The following is a 16,333-nucleotide window of genomic DNA, read 5'->3' as shown; positions in this document are numbered from 1 at the left end:
CTGAATGCAGCCCTGGCAACAGGTTTTATCAGTGATTCAAGGTGCAGGCCTCTGTTTCCTGTTGTATTTGTTCTACAGAGTATTCCATAGTGAAAGCCTCTCTCTCCTAATGAGACCATTATGTCTCAGTTTGTAATCAAACCTGGAAAACAGAGTGGAAGCCTGGCTGTGTCAGTCAGATAACCGAGAGGTTGTGATGTCATTGTTGTGAGGAAGGTAAAGAACACCAGTTGGGAACTCTAGCTTGAGCTTCTCAATTGAGCATAGTCTTTGAAATATGCACAGGGTGTCTTTTTCATTATCACAATCATAGTTTTGCGCTCCTGTTATCACACGGGCATAGAAACATATAAATATACATTTTGAGTGCTTTCTATGGGGTGTGAAAAGAAACACACCACTGTTGTGAACTCTGTGTGAGGTAAAGCTCAACATTTGGCAGAAGGCAACACTAATGCCATATTGCTCTGGGTACAAATCACTCTACGCTTCAACAAACGGCTGCAAATTATTTATATATTTCTCTCAGCAGATGGTGCCGCTCAGTCCGGCCTCTTTTGAGGTACTGTGGGCTAAATTGTTTAATGTTTTTTTAGTTCCTCATCCTCTCTGGTCTGCACCCTTAAGTAATGTAGAGAGGCGATTCAGCAACACTTGGAAGACAAATGGGATTAAATAAAAAAAGCTTTTTATTGCAAAAAGTAGAACAAACGTGTTTCGGCATTTAAACATTTTAAAATGGCCTCAGGGACCAATCACAAGGAATATGCCAATAAAAACATGTGATTGGTTAAAACAGTTGTATTGGTTAAAACATTGGTTAAAACAGTTGCACCCTCAAGTAGCCAGACTCACTCAGCCACCCAACGTAGCAATAGACCACCCTCGGCTTATATAGCCGACTTCATTGATAAGAATTATTTCCTTTATGAGGTAACGTGTTATTCTGTCCCAGTCACAGTGTTTGCTCTCCTAGGAGCAGACCTGAGAATAGAGGAGACTGAGACAGAGTAGAGGAGAGCGCGGACTGACACAGTCCTCAGGGCTTCTCCAGTTACAAACCTCCCTCTGCCCTCCTGTTTTTCAAAGAAAATCTGGACCGGGGAAAATGGAGGGGATGGTTGGGGAGTGGGAGAAGACGCATGGGGAACTTGAGTGTTCTCCAATGAATTACACAATACTCCTGCAATGGAAAGGTCTTGTTCTCTGGAGAACAATTTGGTTGTTTAATAACTCCTCTACATCCCTATTTTTCTTCCTCCTCTCTCCCTATTTCTGCATCTCTCTTCCTTTCTCCTGGTCTCCATCTCAAAAAGACTCCCCTCTAGGGCTGGGAATTGCCAGGGACCTCATGATATGATATCACGATACTTAGGTCCCGATACGATATGTATAGCGATTCTCACAATTCTATATGTATTGTGATTGCATGCTGCAATTTTATTTCAATTTGATGTTCCAAACATATTGCTCACCATATGTATGTTGCAGAGAGATGAGAGAGCATGAGAAAATTAGTTTTGATCAGTCATGGAAATAAAAAGTGCTGAAAACACATTAGCTCACTATTTAAAAAGAAGATGGAGAACAAACTATAGGATGAAAAAAATACCAGAGTTTTGGTGCAGGTACAGCCGACTAACGCAACGTAGTAAAATATATATTTTTACAAATAGATACTTTTAGTCAAAGTATCGATATAATATTGCGATTTGTAGATGTATCGATTCCCCCCCATTACTTCTCCCCTTCCCCTCTCTCTTGTCTTATCTTAAAATCGATTCCCTGAGGATAAAACACCAGGGCACCATGAACATTTTGATGGAGTGCAGACATGACCTCAGTCAAGTCTACACTCGTGCTCCATCTGGATGGGCAGCCCAGATGAGAGCACTTGGCTGGACATTATGAAAACTACTCTGTAACTGCTAAGCTGTGTGGGCATCTGTCTCGAACCCTAGCTAGCTGTCCTATTCAGTGATGTAATCCACCATTGCTAGTTAAACTAATTGTCATTGATAGTGTTTCATTGTAGATGTTCTACTGCCAGAGGTGTGCTGTATGGATAGAAAAGTCCTTTGTTCTTGTTCAAGACATCACTTATTTACATTCCTCTTTTGTTGCTTATGTAAGTGACTTGATACAACACTGTTAGAACATTTTGTTCTGTTAATTATTTTTCTTAACGTAGACTAACTTGTTCACGTTCTTAGCTCCTCTAGAAAAGGCTTCTAATTTTGACCTTGTCATGGGGACTCGAATCTTACGTAGGATTTTAGTTTTATCGTTACTTCCATAATTTAAGCAAATGTGAGCAGTGAACATGTGGGAAAGCAATCGATCAACAATAACGACGATCCTATAACATGAAACCATTGACTTTTAGTGGGGGGGTCTGCTCAGTGCTCGGCTGTTTCTCTCTTGGATCTAGATCTGATGAAAACAATGGAATCTTTCCCATCTTAAAAGCTTCCCAGATAAAGCGAACGCCAACACAGATTGTTCGATTGCACTTGGGGTTCGCAGCCGACTGCCAGGCTCAGAAGAACCAGTCACATGAGGGGCTCTGCTCAAAACAGAACCATATGTGGGCTTGTTGTTAGCATTAATACCAAAAGACCTCTTTCTTTGCCCACCTCTCCCTCTTTTCAAATTGCACAACCATTCAATTACTTTTTTACTGTAAGGAGCCTGGCAAAAATAAAGGAAATTATATCATTAGTATTGGTATCTCAGTTTTTCCTAGAGCTCATATAGGTCAGGACCTAGGCCTGTCTGTGTGTGTTTCCCAGCAGCTAATTTAGACTAAGAACTAGACCTGTCAGTGTGCGTTTCCCAGCTGCTTGGCTGAAACATCATTTTTTATCCAATTCTGATAATGGAAGGTTGGTGGGTTCTTAAAAAGTTCTCCATATGTTAGTACTGGACTGTTCAGTTGGACTCAGTGGGTTTCTGCGTCTGCTCGAAGCTGTGTGTGTGCGTGCGTGTGTTTATTTTGTGAGTTTTATCATCGACTCAAACCCAGACAGACTGCTTGCTTTTGGCTCTCTGCTTACAATGTTCCTATCTGAAAATAAGGATACTTCTGTTAGCACCAGTCAAATCAGTCTAGACACTGTGTGATAAAATTACCCTATTTGTCTTGTCTAAAAACATGCATTTTCCTCTATCTGGGTACTCTAACTAGGCTGTAAATATACCATACAAGCTTTCAGACTCCAAAGCAATCTACACAATGTTCTCAGCTTAAGGGAAGCCTGTGAAAGACAATTTAGAGTTGTGAATGCAATGATAGGCGGGTTGTTCGAAGAAATTTGTGCCTTTTGTGTCCCTTTTGATATCTTAAGTAGAAATTGTGCACAAATATTACATTTTAAAAGCCTTTTATATTCAAAGAAGTTCCCTTTTAATATAGTTTAAAAAATGTATATGAATAAAGACTTGCTAAAGTGCATTTTGACATGTCCCTCTGTGCATCCTCTGTGACTTCTAGGAAGATTTTAACCAACTTAATCCCAACATTTATCCAAGTTTTCAAGATCATTGTAAAGCCATATGTCCCATCACTCTGGCCTCTAGGTCACCAGACTCGCTTGTTAGGGCGCACACCTGTCACCAGTGTTACGCGCATAATGACACTCACCTGGACACCATCACCTCCTTGATTACCTGCCCTTTATGTCACTCTCTTTGGTTTCTTCCCCAGTTGTCATTGTAGCTGTTTCATGTAATTTCTGAAGTTAATATTTATTTCAAGTGATTTGTTTTAAGGAGAGAGAAAAAATGTTACGTGAACTGAACTCTCATTTTAATATGGTGAAACTGGTCCTTAAAAAAGAAAAAAGAAAATAAAAATAAAAGAAACATTTAACATCTAATAGTCAAATCATAGTATAAAAGCAGGTGAGCTGGTTCTGCTCTTTTAGGGACATTTTCTGGTGTTTTGTGGTGGAAAACTGAGCTGGTCAGGCATTAAACGTCAACTCTGTTACCAATAGATAAACAGGCTCAATGTTTTAACAATAAAATAAAAAAATGAAGCTTACATTAATTTGTTCCTCCCTGTTGCATATTACAAGCTTCCATTCCCCCTGTGATTTATGGATGATTTTAAAGGCCCAGTGCAATCAAAAAGGTTTTTTCCCCCTGGGATTTATGGATGATTTTAAAGGCCCAGTGCAGTCAAAAAGGTTTTTTCCCCCTGTGTTTTATATACATTTTCACACACGGCTGTGCACAGACCTTTTGGGGGGCATGTGCTCAAGCCACTCCTCAGTAAAATGCACGGCAGCCTGCTTGGACTCTCAGACCATGAGAAACAAGATTCTCTGGTCTGATGAAACCAAAATTAAACTCTGACCTGAAAGCGTCATGTCCGGAGTAGAGGTCGACCGATTATGATTTTTCAACACCGATACTGATTTATTGAGGACCTAAAAAAGCCGATACCGATTCATCGGTCAATATATATTTGTAATAATGACAATTACAACAATAGTGAATAAACACTTTTATTTTAACTTAATATAATACATAAATAAAATCTATTTAGTCTCAAATAAATAATGAAACATGTTCAATTTGGTTGAAATAATGTAAGAACACAGTGTTGGAGAAGAAAGTAAAAGTGCAATATGTGCCATGTAAAAAAGCTAACGTTTAAGTTCCTTGCTCAGAACATGAGAACATATGAAAGCTGGTGGTTCAATATTCCCACTTCTTCAATATTCCCAGTTAAGAAGTTTTAGGTTGTAGTTATTATAGGAATTATAGGACTATTTCTCTCTATACCATTTGTATTTCATTATACCTTTGACTATTGGATGTTCTTATATGCTCTATAGTATTGCCAGCCTAATCTCTGGAGTTGATAGGCTTGAAGTCATAAACAACGCTGTGCTTCAAGCGTCGCGAAGAGCTGCTGGTAAACGCAGGAAAGTGCTGTTTGAATGAATGCTGCTGCCTACCACCGCTCAGTCAGACTGTTCTATCAAATCATAGATTTAATTATAATATAATAAACACACAGAAATACAAGCCTTAGGTCATTACTAAAAATTAAAAAACAATTGGATACCATGAAATTGGGGAGAAAAAGGGGGTAAAATACATTTTTTTTAAATATTTTCAAAAGGCACCGAATTGGTGTAATGACCCTTTATGACACACTTTATAGTATCGTCCTTTGGGTTCCACAACTGAGACATTTTTTCATATTTTCCTTCCAATGGCAGAATATTTCATCAAACAAACACTGCTTTTCTGGCCATAGCTTTCTCCATCTAGCCTAAAGCAGTGGGCAACTGGGAATTGGGTAGAGAGAAATGGGATGGGTTGTGATTGAATCAAAGAATCACAGACATCAGAGATGTTCTTTCTGCGGACAGGCCTTATCGGGTTAGCTCTGTTTCAGAGCTGGGATCGGTAGGATGTGTGGGAGGAATAAATTACATTTTCGCTCGCTTCAATGATTCATATTGCGTTGTCAAGTCACTCCGGTTCACACTGACCGTGGCATGTGCAGAAAGTGGCCCATCACAACTTTTTCCAATTGATCTGTTGATAGCGCCTGCTATCCTAAGTGGCACAGCGGTTTAAGGGACTGCATCTCCGTGCTAGAGGCGTCATTAGACACCCTGGTTCGATTCCAGGCTGTATCACAACCGGCTGTGATTAGGAGATGTTATATCTTTAAAAGAAAACTGCACTAGAAAGGATTATCAACACATACTGAGCAGCTCACGTTATAGGCAGAAGCATGCTCCATGGCAGACCAATCCAAATTCATCTTCTGGCATGTCCAGCTCAACCATTATCTCAGCCAATCATGGCTAGCGGGAAGGTTCCTCCGTTTTTCTGTGGCTAAAACACTAGGCTTGTAATTTAACAATTATTTGTATTTACAGTTGGAATACAAGTTTGTTATTAAACCACATGAAAGTTCACATGTTCCAGAAGGCATTTCTGCAATAATCTTTTTTATACAAAATAAAAATAAGGCGTTAAAATGCCTCCTTTGAAGTAGTGATGTGCTACATAAGCCTAGCTTCCTGAAGCGGGTCGTGTGTGTGTGTGTGTGCAAAATGTAGTGTGACACAAATTGCAGTCTGTAGCCTAGCCTAAAACATTTTATCATGTCTTTCTGCTTTATCAAGTCAGGCCGTTCTGCCAAAGTTTTTACATTTCCCCTAAAAATAAACATCCTGATCTCATGGAGATTAAATGGGTACACAGAGTTGATCTTTGTTTCCATCCTCGAATCACTGCTCTCTACTGTAGCGCAGTGCCCTCGCATTGGAAAGTTAATGTTGCCTTCGGTCTTTATATCCAATCATTTAGGTCAGGAAGAGGTAAACCACAGGGCTTATGATCACTGACCAACACATTTCCTGTAGAAATATTGTAGTTGGAAAGGCTACTTTTTCAATCTTCAAAGACCTTTTCAATCTTGGCTATAGATCTTGATGAGGATCCTTATGTATCAGGCCAGGATCTATAGATTTTTTTTTAAACAAAATGTGGAAATTAAGTGTGTGTACAAGGCTCACCTCACATCTGTCTAAGCCCAGAACCTATGATGTTATAAATGGTTCGCCATCATCAAGGCTACAGGCAAGAGGTAGTAGTACAGTAGCAGACCAACACAGGACCCTACAGCCCACCTGCCAGCTACTCCTGGGCTCAAAATGATTGAGTAGTTACTGTACATTGTCATATGAACAGACCTGTGTTGCTAGTAGACATGGAATGATCAAATCAGACACTCTTTCATCCACAGTCTTTAGATTGAGTGAGGAGTTCAATAGTTCTTATCAAGACCATTTGGGCCAGTGTGTAGATGTCATAGCCAGCTATTCATTAGGTATGCAAATGAGACACATCAAGGCCCCACCACGTGCAGCAGGAATAAAATCTCATTAGGTGGAGAATTTTCACGTAGTGAATAAATGAACCTCCCACAGCATTCATTCTAGAACGCTGTCAGACGCTAATGAAATGGCTTTGTGGATGAGGAAATTGACAAATGTAGCCTAGCATTTTTAATGAAAGGAATAAAATCATTTGATTACTCATCAATAATATTTCGCTAAACAGTAACCATTTGAAAAGTGTCATTATTACAGTATAATAGGCTACATTCCTTGTTGACCTTGCCTTTGAATGTTAGGCTAACTTCACCAGAAGTTAGGCCTACACAAGTAAACGTGTCATTGGCATCATTAATGTCCTATTTTGATAAAAACATGTTATTTATTTATCAAAGGCTACCTTGAACATTTGTATTTTGTATTTATTAGGCAGCAGCTACTCTTCCTGAGGTCCAAACAGATTAAGGCACTTACATCACACATAAAACAAAAGATCATAACATTATTATACCACTACATGCAGTGCATTCGGAAGCTATTCAGACACCTTGACTTTTTCCACATTTTGTTACATTACAGCCTTATTCTGAAATGCATTACATTGTTTCCCTCATCAATCTACACACACAATACCCCATAATGACAAAGATTGACCATATAGGGTCATACCCAAGGAGACTCGAGGCTGTAATCACAGAGTACTGAGTAAAGGGTCTGAATACTTATGTAAATAAGGTATTTCCGTTTTTTTTACAAAATTGCTAAAATTTCTAAAAACCTGTTTTTGCTTTGTCTTTATGGGGTATTATTTGTAGGTTGATGAGGGAGGGAAATTATTTTATCCATTTTAAAATAATGCTGTAACATAACAAAATGTGGAAAAGGGGAAGGGGTCTGAATATTTTCCGAATGCACTGTATCTACAATAGAAAATCTATAATGCCACCATACAACAATATAATGTACATGAGTGTGTGTGCTAGCAGTTGTGTGCGTATGTGTGTGTCTGTACCTGTGTGTGTCTCTTCACAGTACCTGCTGTTCCATAAGGTGTATTTCTCTGTTTTTAAATCTGATTATACTGCTTGCATCAGTTACCTGATGTGGAATGGAGTTCCATGTAGTCATGGCTCTATTTGGTACAGTGCGCCTCCCATAGTCTGTTCTGGACTTTGCATGGTTATCCGAGCTGTGTGCTAGTAGTTTAAATAGACAGCTCGGTGCATTCAGCTTGTCAACACTTATTACAAAAACAAGTCGTGATGAAGTCAATCTCTCCTCCACTTTGAGTAATGAGAGATTGACATGCGTATTATTAATGTTAGCTCACCGTGTACATTTAAGGGCCAGCTGTGCTGCCCTGTTCTGAGCCAATTGTAATTTTCCCAAGTCCCTCTGTGGCCCCTGACCACACGACTGAACGGTAGTCCAGGGGTGACAAAACTAGGGCCTGCCTTGTTGATTGTAGGACCTGCCTTGTAGGACCTGCCTTGTGATTGTAGGACCTGCCTTGTTGATAGTGTTGTTAAGAAGGTAGAGCAGCGCTTTATTATGGACAGACTTCTCACCATCTTAGCTACAGTTGTATGTTTTGACCATGACAGTTTACAGTCCAAGGTTACCCGAAGCAGTTTAGTCACCTCAACTTGCTCAATTTCCACATTATACATTACAAGATTTAGTTGAGGTTTAGGGTTTAGTGAATGATTTGTCCCAAATACAATGCTTTTAGTTTTTGAAAACGAACCAACTGCAGCACTTTGTTAAGTGTTGCAGTCATTTCAGTCGCTGTAGTAGCTGACGTGTATAGTGTTTACTCAAAGCCAGTGGAATGTCGTTAGTAAAGATTGAAAAAAGTAAGAGGCCTAGACAACTGCCCTGGGGAATTCCTGTTTCTACTTGATCTACATGTTGGAGAGGCTTCTGTTATCTCTACTGTGTTCTGTTAGACAGTCAACTCTTTATCCACAATATAGCAGGGGGTGTAAAGCCATAACACATACGTTTTTCCAGCAACAGACTATGATCAATAATGTCAAAATAAGTCTAACAAAACAGCCCACACAATCTTTTTATCATCAATTTCTCTCAGCCAATCATCAGTAATTTGTGTAAGTGCTGTGCTTGTTGAATGCCCTTCCCTATAAGCGTGCTGAAAGTCAGTTGTCAATTTTGTTTACTGTAAAATAGCCTTGTATCTGCTCAAAGACAATTTTTTCCAAAAGTTTGCTAAGGGTTGGTAACAGGCTGATTGGTCGGCTATTTGAGCCAGTAAAGGGGGCTCAAGAACATGACTCATCATGACTAGTCCTATTTCACAAATTAACTGTAATCAATCAATCAATCAAATTTATAAAGCCCTTCTTACATCAGCTGATGTCACAAAGTGCTGCACAGAAACCCAAACAGCAAGCAATGCAGGTGTAGAAGCACGGTGGCTAGGAAAAACTCCCTAGAAAGGCACCTAGGAAGAAACCTAGAGAGGAACCAGGCTATGAGGGGTGGCCAGTCCTCTTCTGGCTGTGCCGGGTGGAGATTATAACAGAACATGGCCAAGATGTTCAAATGTTCATAGATGACCAGCAGGGTCAAATAATAATAATCACAGTGGTTGTCGAGGGTGCAACAGGTCAGCACCTCAGGAGTAAATGTCAGTTGGCTTTTCACAGCCGATCATTCAGAGTATCTCTACTGCTGCTGCTGTCTCTAGAGAGTTGAAAACAGCAGGTAGCACGTCCGGTGAACAGGTCAGGGTTCCATAGCCGCAGGCAGAACAGTTGAAACTGGAGCAGCAGCACGGCCAGGTGGACTGGGGACAGCAAGGAGTCATCAGGCCAGGTAGTCCTTGGCATGGTCCTAGGGCTCAGGTCCTCCGAGAAAGAGAGAGAATTAGAGAGAGCATACTTAAATTAACACAGGACACCTGGTAAGACAGGAGAAATACTCCAGATCTAACAGACTGATCCTAGCCCCCCGACACATAAATTACTGCAGCATAAATACTGGAGGCTGAGACAGGAAGGGTCGGGAGACACCGTGGCCCCATCCGATGATACCCCCGGACAGGACCAAACAGGCAGGATATAACCCCACCCACTTTGTGAAAGCACAGCCCCCACACCACTAGAGGGATATCTTCAACCACCAACTTACCATCCTGAGACAAGGCCGAGTATAGCCCACAAAGATCTCCACCACGGCACAACCCAAGAGGGAGCGCCAACAAGGACAGGAAGATCACGTCAGTGACTCAACCCACTCAAGTGACGCACCCCTCCTAGGGATGGCATGGAAGAGCACCAGTAAGCCAGTGACTCAGCCCCTGTAATAGGGTTAGAGGCAGAGAATCCAAGTGGAGAGAGGGGAACCGGCCAGGCAGAGACAGCAAGGGCAGTTCGTTGCTCCAGTGCCTTTCCTTTCACCTTCACACTTCAAGCCTGTCCTATGGCATGCTCCTCTTGCCAGCTCAGCACTTGACATTTGTGTTGCGATTATGTAATATTTCATGTGGTCACTCCAAGGGGGCATCCGTGTGCCTGTTCCATGCCAGTTACAGGAAGTGCACACATGCACGCCAATATGCAGACAGCAACGTTGTGGATACATTTTAGAATGACACAATTTCCTGTATACAGCTTTTTAAAGACCTGCATCACAATACTGAGAGCTTTGCCGTTTGTAAAAGGATGTATTTGGGTGTTTTTGGAGTCTTATTTTCATGTTTGTCGCACACCCTGGAACTGCAGAATGAGGCTCAGGAAGTCAGTCGCTGCTGGGGTAAGTTTTTCAAAACCAAGTGAAATTGCAAAAAAAATATGTTTTTGGACCCTTATATGACATGCCATTTACATCAGAAATACAGATTAGGTTCCTAAATAGTGAAACTCTTCTTTAATGTGTAGTGACCTTTAAGATAGTGACCTGATTTAAAGATGTGTCAGTAATAGCAGGAGGTTGGTGGCACCTTATGTGGAGGATGAGCTCGTGGTAATGGCTGGAGCGGAATCAGTGTAATGGTATCAAATACATCAAACACATGGTTTCCACATGTTTGATGCCATTCCATTCTCTCTGTTCCAGCCATTATTATGAGCCGTCTTCCTCTCAGCAGCCTCCACTGCATCCGAGCATAGTGTATTTTCCTAATTGCAACAGTAAATCCATTTATCCTGCACCACAGGGGTGATGCGGTGATGGTTTGGTGTTCCATAAACTCCAACTAGCCTCTGACCTTCATTTCTGTACCTGTTGTAGAGACCAGTGGACCTCAAATGTTTTCTGGATAGCTGCTCATTAATGTCCCCAAACACAGAGCCAAGAATGAATCAGCTCAGCAATGGTCCAAATAGTGATTGACAAAGTTCAGAGGTAGCCTTCATTTTTAGCTTTATGGTAGACTACTACTTCCATAAGACCTGCAACACAGTGAGCAATGTGCCTTTTTACAGTAGTTACTCACCTCCACTGAACTTGTCCCTGAGAGCTAGGCTCAGTCATCCAGCAGGGACCCTGAGTCCAGGCAGAGTAGTGCTGAATCATCTGCTTGCCTTTTGTGGTGCCTCTGAGCCTAGTAGCACAATGTCCTCATAGGATTACTAGATCTTCCTTCCCAGCGCCCATCAGCCAGCCACCCAGCCTCTTTCTCTCTTTTGTCTTATTAATGGTCAGGAGAAGGAGGGTGGGGGAGTGTTACCCAGCTACTGGGGTTCAAACGCTTGGCACGCTGTGACGCCATGTTGCGGTTTGCTAGCTAGTGTACACTGGAATATGCAGGCACTGGCAGTAGAGACTCATTTTCAGGAGGCTCAAGAAAAAGGAACATGTTGGCCTGATTAAGGTGCCCTATGATAGCATTTAGAATGTTTTCCTCTTAGGTGCAGCCAGCCGCTGTCTAGATCTAACATAGTGACTGAATGGGAGCACTGAAGGAAAGCAGATGAGCTTTCCCAAAATAACCACTTGATTGAGTTCAAGTTAATCTCCACAAACAAGGTTCAAATGCATCATAGCCAGTCTAGATGTCTGAGCAGCTGTGGTTATTCAGCTAGATCACTCAGTGGTTCTCGTAGTTTGGCCTGTATGATGATGTGTGTGTTGAAGCGTTTTCTTGTACAGTGCCTTCGGAAAGTGATGCTTGGCATTCAGGCCAAAGAGTTCAATGTTGTTTTCATCAGAACAGAGAATCTTGTTTCTCATGGTCTGAGAATCTTTAGCTGCCTTTTGGAAAACTCCAAGCAGACCGTCATGTGCCTTTTTACTGAGGAGTGGCATCCATCTAGCCACTACCATAAAGGCCTGATTGGTGGAGTGCTGCAGAGATGGTTGTTCTTCTAGAAGGTTCTCCCATCTCTACAGAGGAACTCTTAGAGGTCTGTCAGAGTGACCATCGTCTTCTTGGTCACCTCCCTAACCAAGGCCCTTCTGCCCTGATTGCTCAGTTTGGCCGGGCGGCCAGCTCTAGGAAGTGTCTTAATGGTTCTAAACTTCTTCCATTTAAGAATGATGGAGGCCTCTGTGTTCTTGGGGACCTTCACAGGTGGACTCCAATCAAGTTGTAGAAACATCAAGGATGATCAATGGAAACAAGAGGCTCCTGAGCTCAATTTAGAGTCTCATACAATAGCAAAGGTTCTGAATTCTTATGTAAATAAGGTATTTCTGTTTTTTTATTTTTAATACATTTGCAAAAATGTTTAAAAACCTGTTTTCGGTTTGCCGTTATGGGGTGTTGTGTGTTGATTGCTGAGGATTCATTTTTATTTAATACATTTTAGAATAAGTCTAACTTAACAAAATGTCAATAATTTCCGAAGGCACTGTATATTTTCAGCTGGTACTGTGGTTGTTTGGATGTGCACAGAGAGCTCATACAGAGAGCAGACCCATGGCAGGTGGTTGCTGAGTCACTCTATGATGAGTCTGGTTGTGGCTGTGCTGCTAGCGATGCCTAGTCACGCTCTGAACAGACCTTTTTATCGAACATACATTTCTTTCTCTAAGCGTCCTTCCTCTCAAATTAAATGGTGGACAATAATTTCTCCATCTCACCTGTCAGTTCACCTCAGTGTAAATACACCTGACACAGTATTCCTCTAGAAGGCTCATGTTGACAATCTACGTCCTACAAGATAGCATCACATTTACCATTAGGTGGTCACCTCACTCAGCTGTCTGATCTGCCTAGTGGTCTGTGGTGGTTAATTTCTTTACTATCAAATGAGGAGAGACAAACTATCACACAAGTCAGAGTTATACTTCAACTAAATCTTTATTCACTTATTAATAAGGGAGCAGGTCAATACAACGCACACATATAAAGTGAATCGATTGAGTGGTCTACGATAATGATGGCTGGTCAACGATTCACGCTCCGATGATTCGTTGAGAGCCCCGAGACAAAGGTACAAAGGTATTTTATAGCCAAGATACACCCCTTTCAACCTACATGACGAACAACAGATGTATAGAATGGGTCACAAGGTTAAGATCTGTATGAAAGATACCTATAATTCATAGCAGACAGTATCTGCTGTGTCAACAGTTCTCATTGTGTAGAGAGAGACCAGTGCCTTGCCCCCCAACTCCATACTGGAGCCATGTCGCCCTGGTACGGTATAGAACAGAAACATTAACTCATGCTCTGGAATGCTCTTTAGGTTTCATCACCCAGAAGATGTCGTAAATCTCCTGTCAGTGTTATCTCCCAGAGGCCCATCCTCAGTAGAACACACACACACACACACACAATAGTTATAAGAATACTCTATTCTGTTGCATAAAACAACCATTTGATGCAATGAAAGTATTATAACATAATCTTGCAATTTTCCACCATAGGTCTATCTGACAACATAAACTGAGTGTACAAAACATTATGAACACCTGCTCTTTCGATGACATAGAATGACCAGGTGAAAGCTATGATCCCTTATTGATGTCGCTTGTTAAATCCACTTTAAGTCAGTGTAGATGAAGGGGAGGAGACAGGTTAAAGAAGGATTTTTAAGCCTTGACACAATTGAGACATGGTTTGTGTCTGGGCTCCTGAGTGGTGCAGCGGCACTGCATCTCAGTGCTAGAGGTGTCACTACAGATCCTGGTTCGATTCCAGGCTGTATCACAACCGGCTCTAATTGGGAGTCCTATAGGGCGGCGCACAATTGGCCCAGTGTCGGGCGAGGTAGGCTGTCATTATAAATAAGAATTTGTTCTTAAATGACTTGCCTAGTTAAATAAAGGTACAATAAAAGTGTATGTGTACCACTCAGAGGGTGAATGGGCAAGACAAAATATTCAAGTTCCTTTGAACGGGGTATGGTAGGTGCCAGGTGCATTGGTTTGTGTCAAGAACTGCAATGCTGCTGGGTTTTTCACACTCAACAGTTTCTCGTGTGTATCATGAATGGTCCACCACCCAAAGGAAATCCAGCCATGAGTCAACATGGGCCAGCATCCATGTGGAACGCTTTCGACACCTTATAGAGGCCATGCCCCGATGAATTGAGTCTGTTCTGAGGGCAAACTCAATATTAGGAAGGTGTTCTTTATGTTTTGTACGCTCAGTGTATATTTTTGCTTTCTGGTTCTCAAAGTTCCCTGATCCAACATTACCCAGAACAAGCCTTTGTTTGGACTTTAAGTGCGATGCTAATGGATTTATAGAACACATTTCAGAATATAAACTAGGCAAACTGATACAGCTCTTTGGAACCTGATTTGAAGGCTTTCTGTGAATTATTCAAAGTGTTATAGCGTGGCACTCATGGCTTCCTGGCAGCTCACACAGATCCTGCTCCGGAAGCACACACACGTCATGTGCGCACACATACGCACGCGCTCACAGACAACACACGTGTATTAAACTCTGACTTGTGTAATCATGGCAGTTCCCAATTAAATCATGCATAATGCTTAAGTTATGCAAGAAGCAAATTACTTTAGAAAAAGGCCGTTGGGAGGGATCTCGTGACCCCTGAACGAGATGGCCGCATGAACTAGGAGCTCCGCACAAGTAGTTTCCAATTCCTAATCTTACCTCCACTTCAAGTTTAAACTCATTTAGCTTTAGTCAAAAAGTCATGGCGGTTACAAAAGGCGACACTACAGGTGACATTTTTACCCGGACTCGAGCACTAGCGACGGAAAAAGCCTCCAAGAAGCAGCTAGCTTCAGAAAAAGCTAGCGCCATTAGCCAGGAGCAAGAGGACCCGTTCCCCCCCGAGGCCCAACGAAGGCCAACCTCGCACTCTGTCGAAGACATCTTTTCTGAGCTGAGATCCCAACGTACAGAACTCAACACTAAACTAGATGCCATTAACGCTCAGCTCAGTGCGATAGGGGGCAAGGTGACAATCCTGGAAAATGCTTTGCCTGACATAAACAACAAGATAACCATAAACGCGGGGCGCCTGGACGAGGCAGAGGGGCGAATCCTATCCACGGAAAACTTATTGACAGACGCCATGGAAACAATAGCATATGCTAAAAAAAAAATAGAGCAGCTGGAAGAGAAAACAGAGGACCTGGAAAACAGGGGGCGAAGGAATAATTGTGTTCTATTAAATCTGGGCGAAAAAGAAGAGGGAAACATGCCACTGATCCGCTACCTGCAAGACAAACTTCCCGAGTGGCTCCACCTGTCCACCGACAGACCCATAGAACTCGAGAGAGCTCACCGAGCACTGAGGCCCCCACCAGCAGCCAGACAACCACCGCGCCCAATCACCATACGTTTCTTGAGATTCACCGACAAGGAACGAGTCCTACAGGCGGCGAAAACCAACACCATTACAGTGGGAAACGCCAAACTCATCTTACTCCAGGACCTGTCAGCTGGAATACGCCGAAAGCGCCGAGAGTTTGACGAGGTGAAGAAATGCTCCATTGACCGAGGCATCTTTAGGGGATTCAAATACCCAAACGAGCTCAGGATTCTTTACCAAGGAGCCCTGCGACACTTCAAAACTCCCGAAGAGGCAAAACGTTTTTTGAAAGACAACCCCGGTCAATGAGAAATGGACCAATGACTAAATGCGATTACTATTATTACTAAAGGAGGTAAGACAACATATAGCCGATATCCAAAGACCCACCCGCCCTGCTAAATGTCATTATAGCCGTCTAATCTATATTTATGTTCCTTTAGCTGAGAGGGATAGGCTCCATATTATAACCTAGGCCTACTATATGTAGGCTGGGCTATTGATTTTATTTTCTCCCATTTTTAATGTGGTCTGGACGGGGGCTACGTTGTCATTTACCCAATGCGGGGCGGAGAGGATGAGGCATTTCTTTGGTGGGGAGGGGGAGACGTTGTGCGTTGCTAACTGTTCCCGGTTTTTTTGTTGTTGTTGTTGGAACACAGAATTGTGACTGAGCGGGGAGGTAATAGATCCAACGGGATATGTCGAGTTGTTTGGGAACTCGGCTGGGGTGTTCAGAGACTGTTATTTTATGTAAACCAT

The 16,333-nt window shown here is 42.1% G+C and overlaps 1 protein-coding gene across 5 annotated transcripts in view; it reads left to right on the top strand.

The window, feature by feature from the left end:
* LOC139584487 (UPF0606 protein KIAA1549-like) overlaps positions 1–16,333 on the top strand; it is a 90,599-nt gene that overhangs the window by 23,614 nt on the left and 50,652 nt on the right. Inside the window, exon 1 of one of the 5 annotated variants that reach the window (XM_071416416.1) lies at positions 10,338–10,646. The exons of the other annotated variants lie outside the window; for them this stretch is intronic. Within the exon in view, the coding sequence (XP_071272517.1) occupies positions 10,556–10,646 (91 nt within the window). The 5' untranslated portion in view covers positions 10,338–10,555. Of the gene's footprint in view, positions 1–10,337; positions 10,647–16,333 lie in introns of those variants that run through there. 5 annotated transcript variants of the gene reach the window in all.

The sequence above is a fragment of the Salvelinus alpinus genome, chromosome 9, assembly GCF_045679555.1.
Source record: "Salvelinus alpinus chromosome 9, SLU_Salpinus.1, whole genome shotgun sequence".
Classification (NCBI taxonomy): domain Eukaryota; kingdom Metazoa; phylum Chordata; class Actinopteri; order Salmoniformes; family Salmonidae; genus Salvelinus; species Salvelinus alpinus.
Note: the sequence above shows the minus strand (reverse complement) of the source record. Positions and strands in the feature narration are given on the sequence as shown.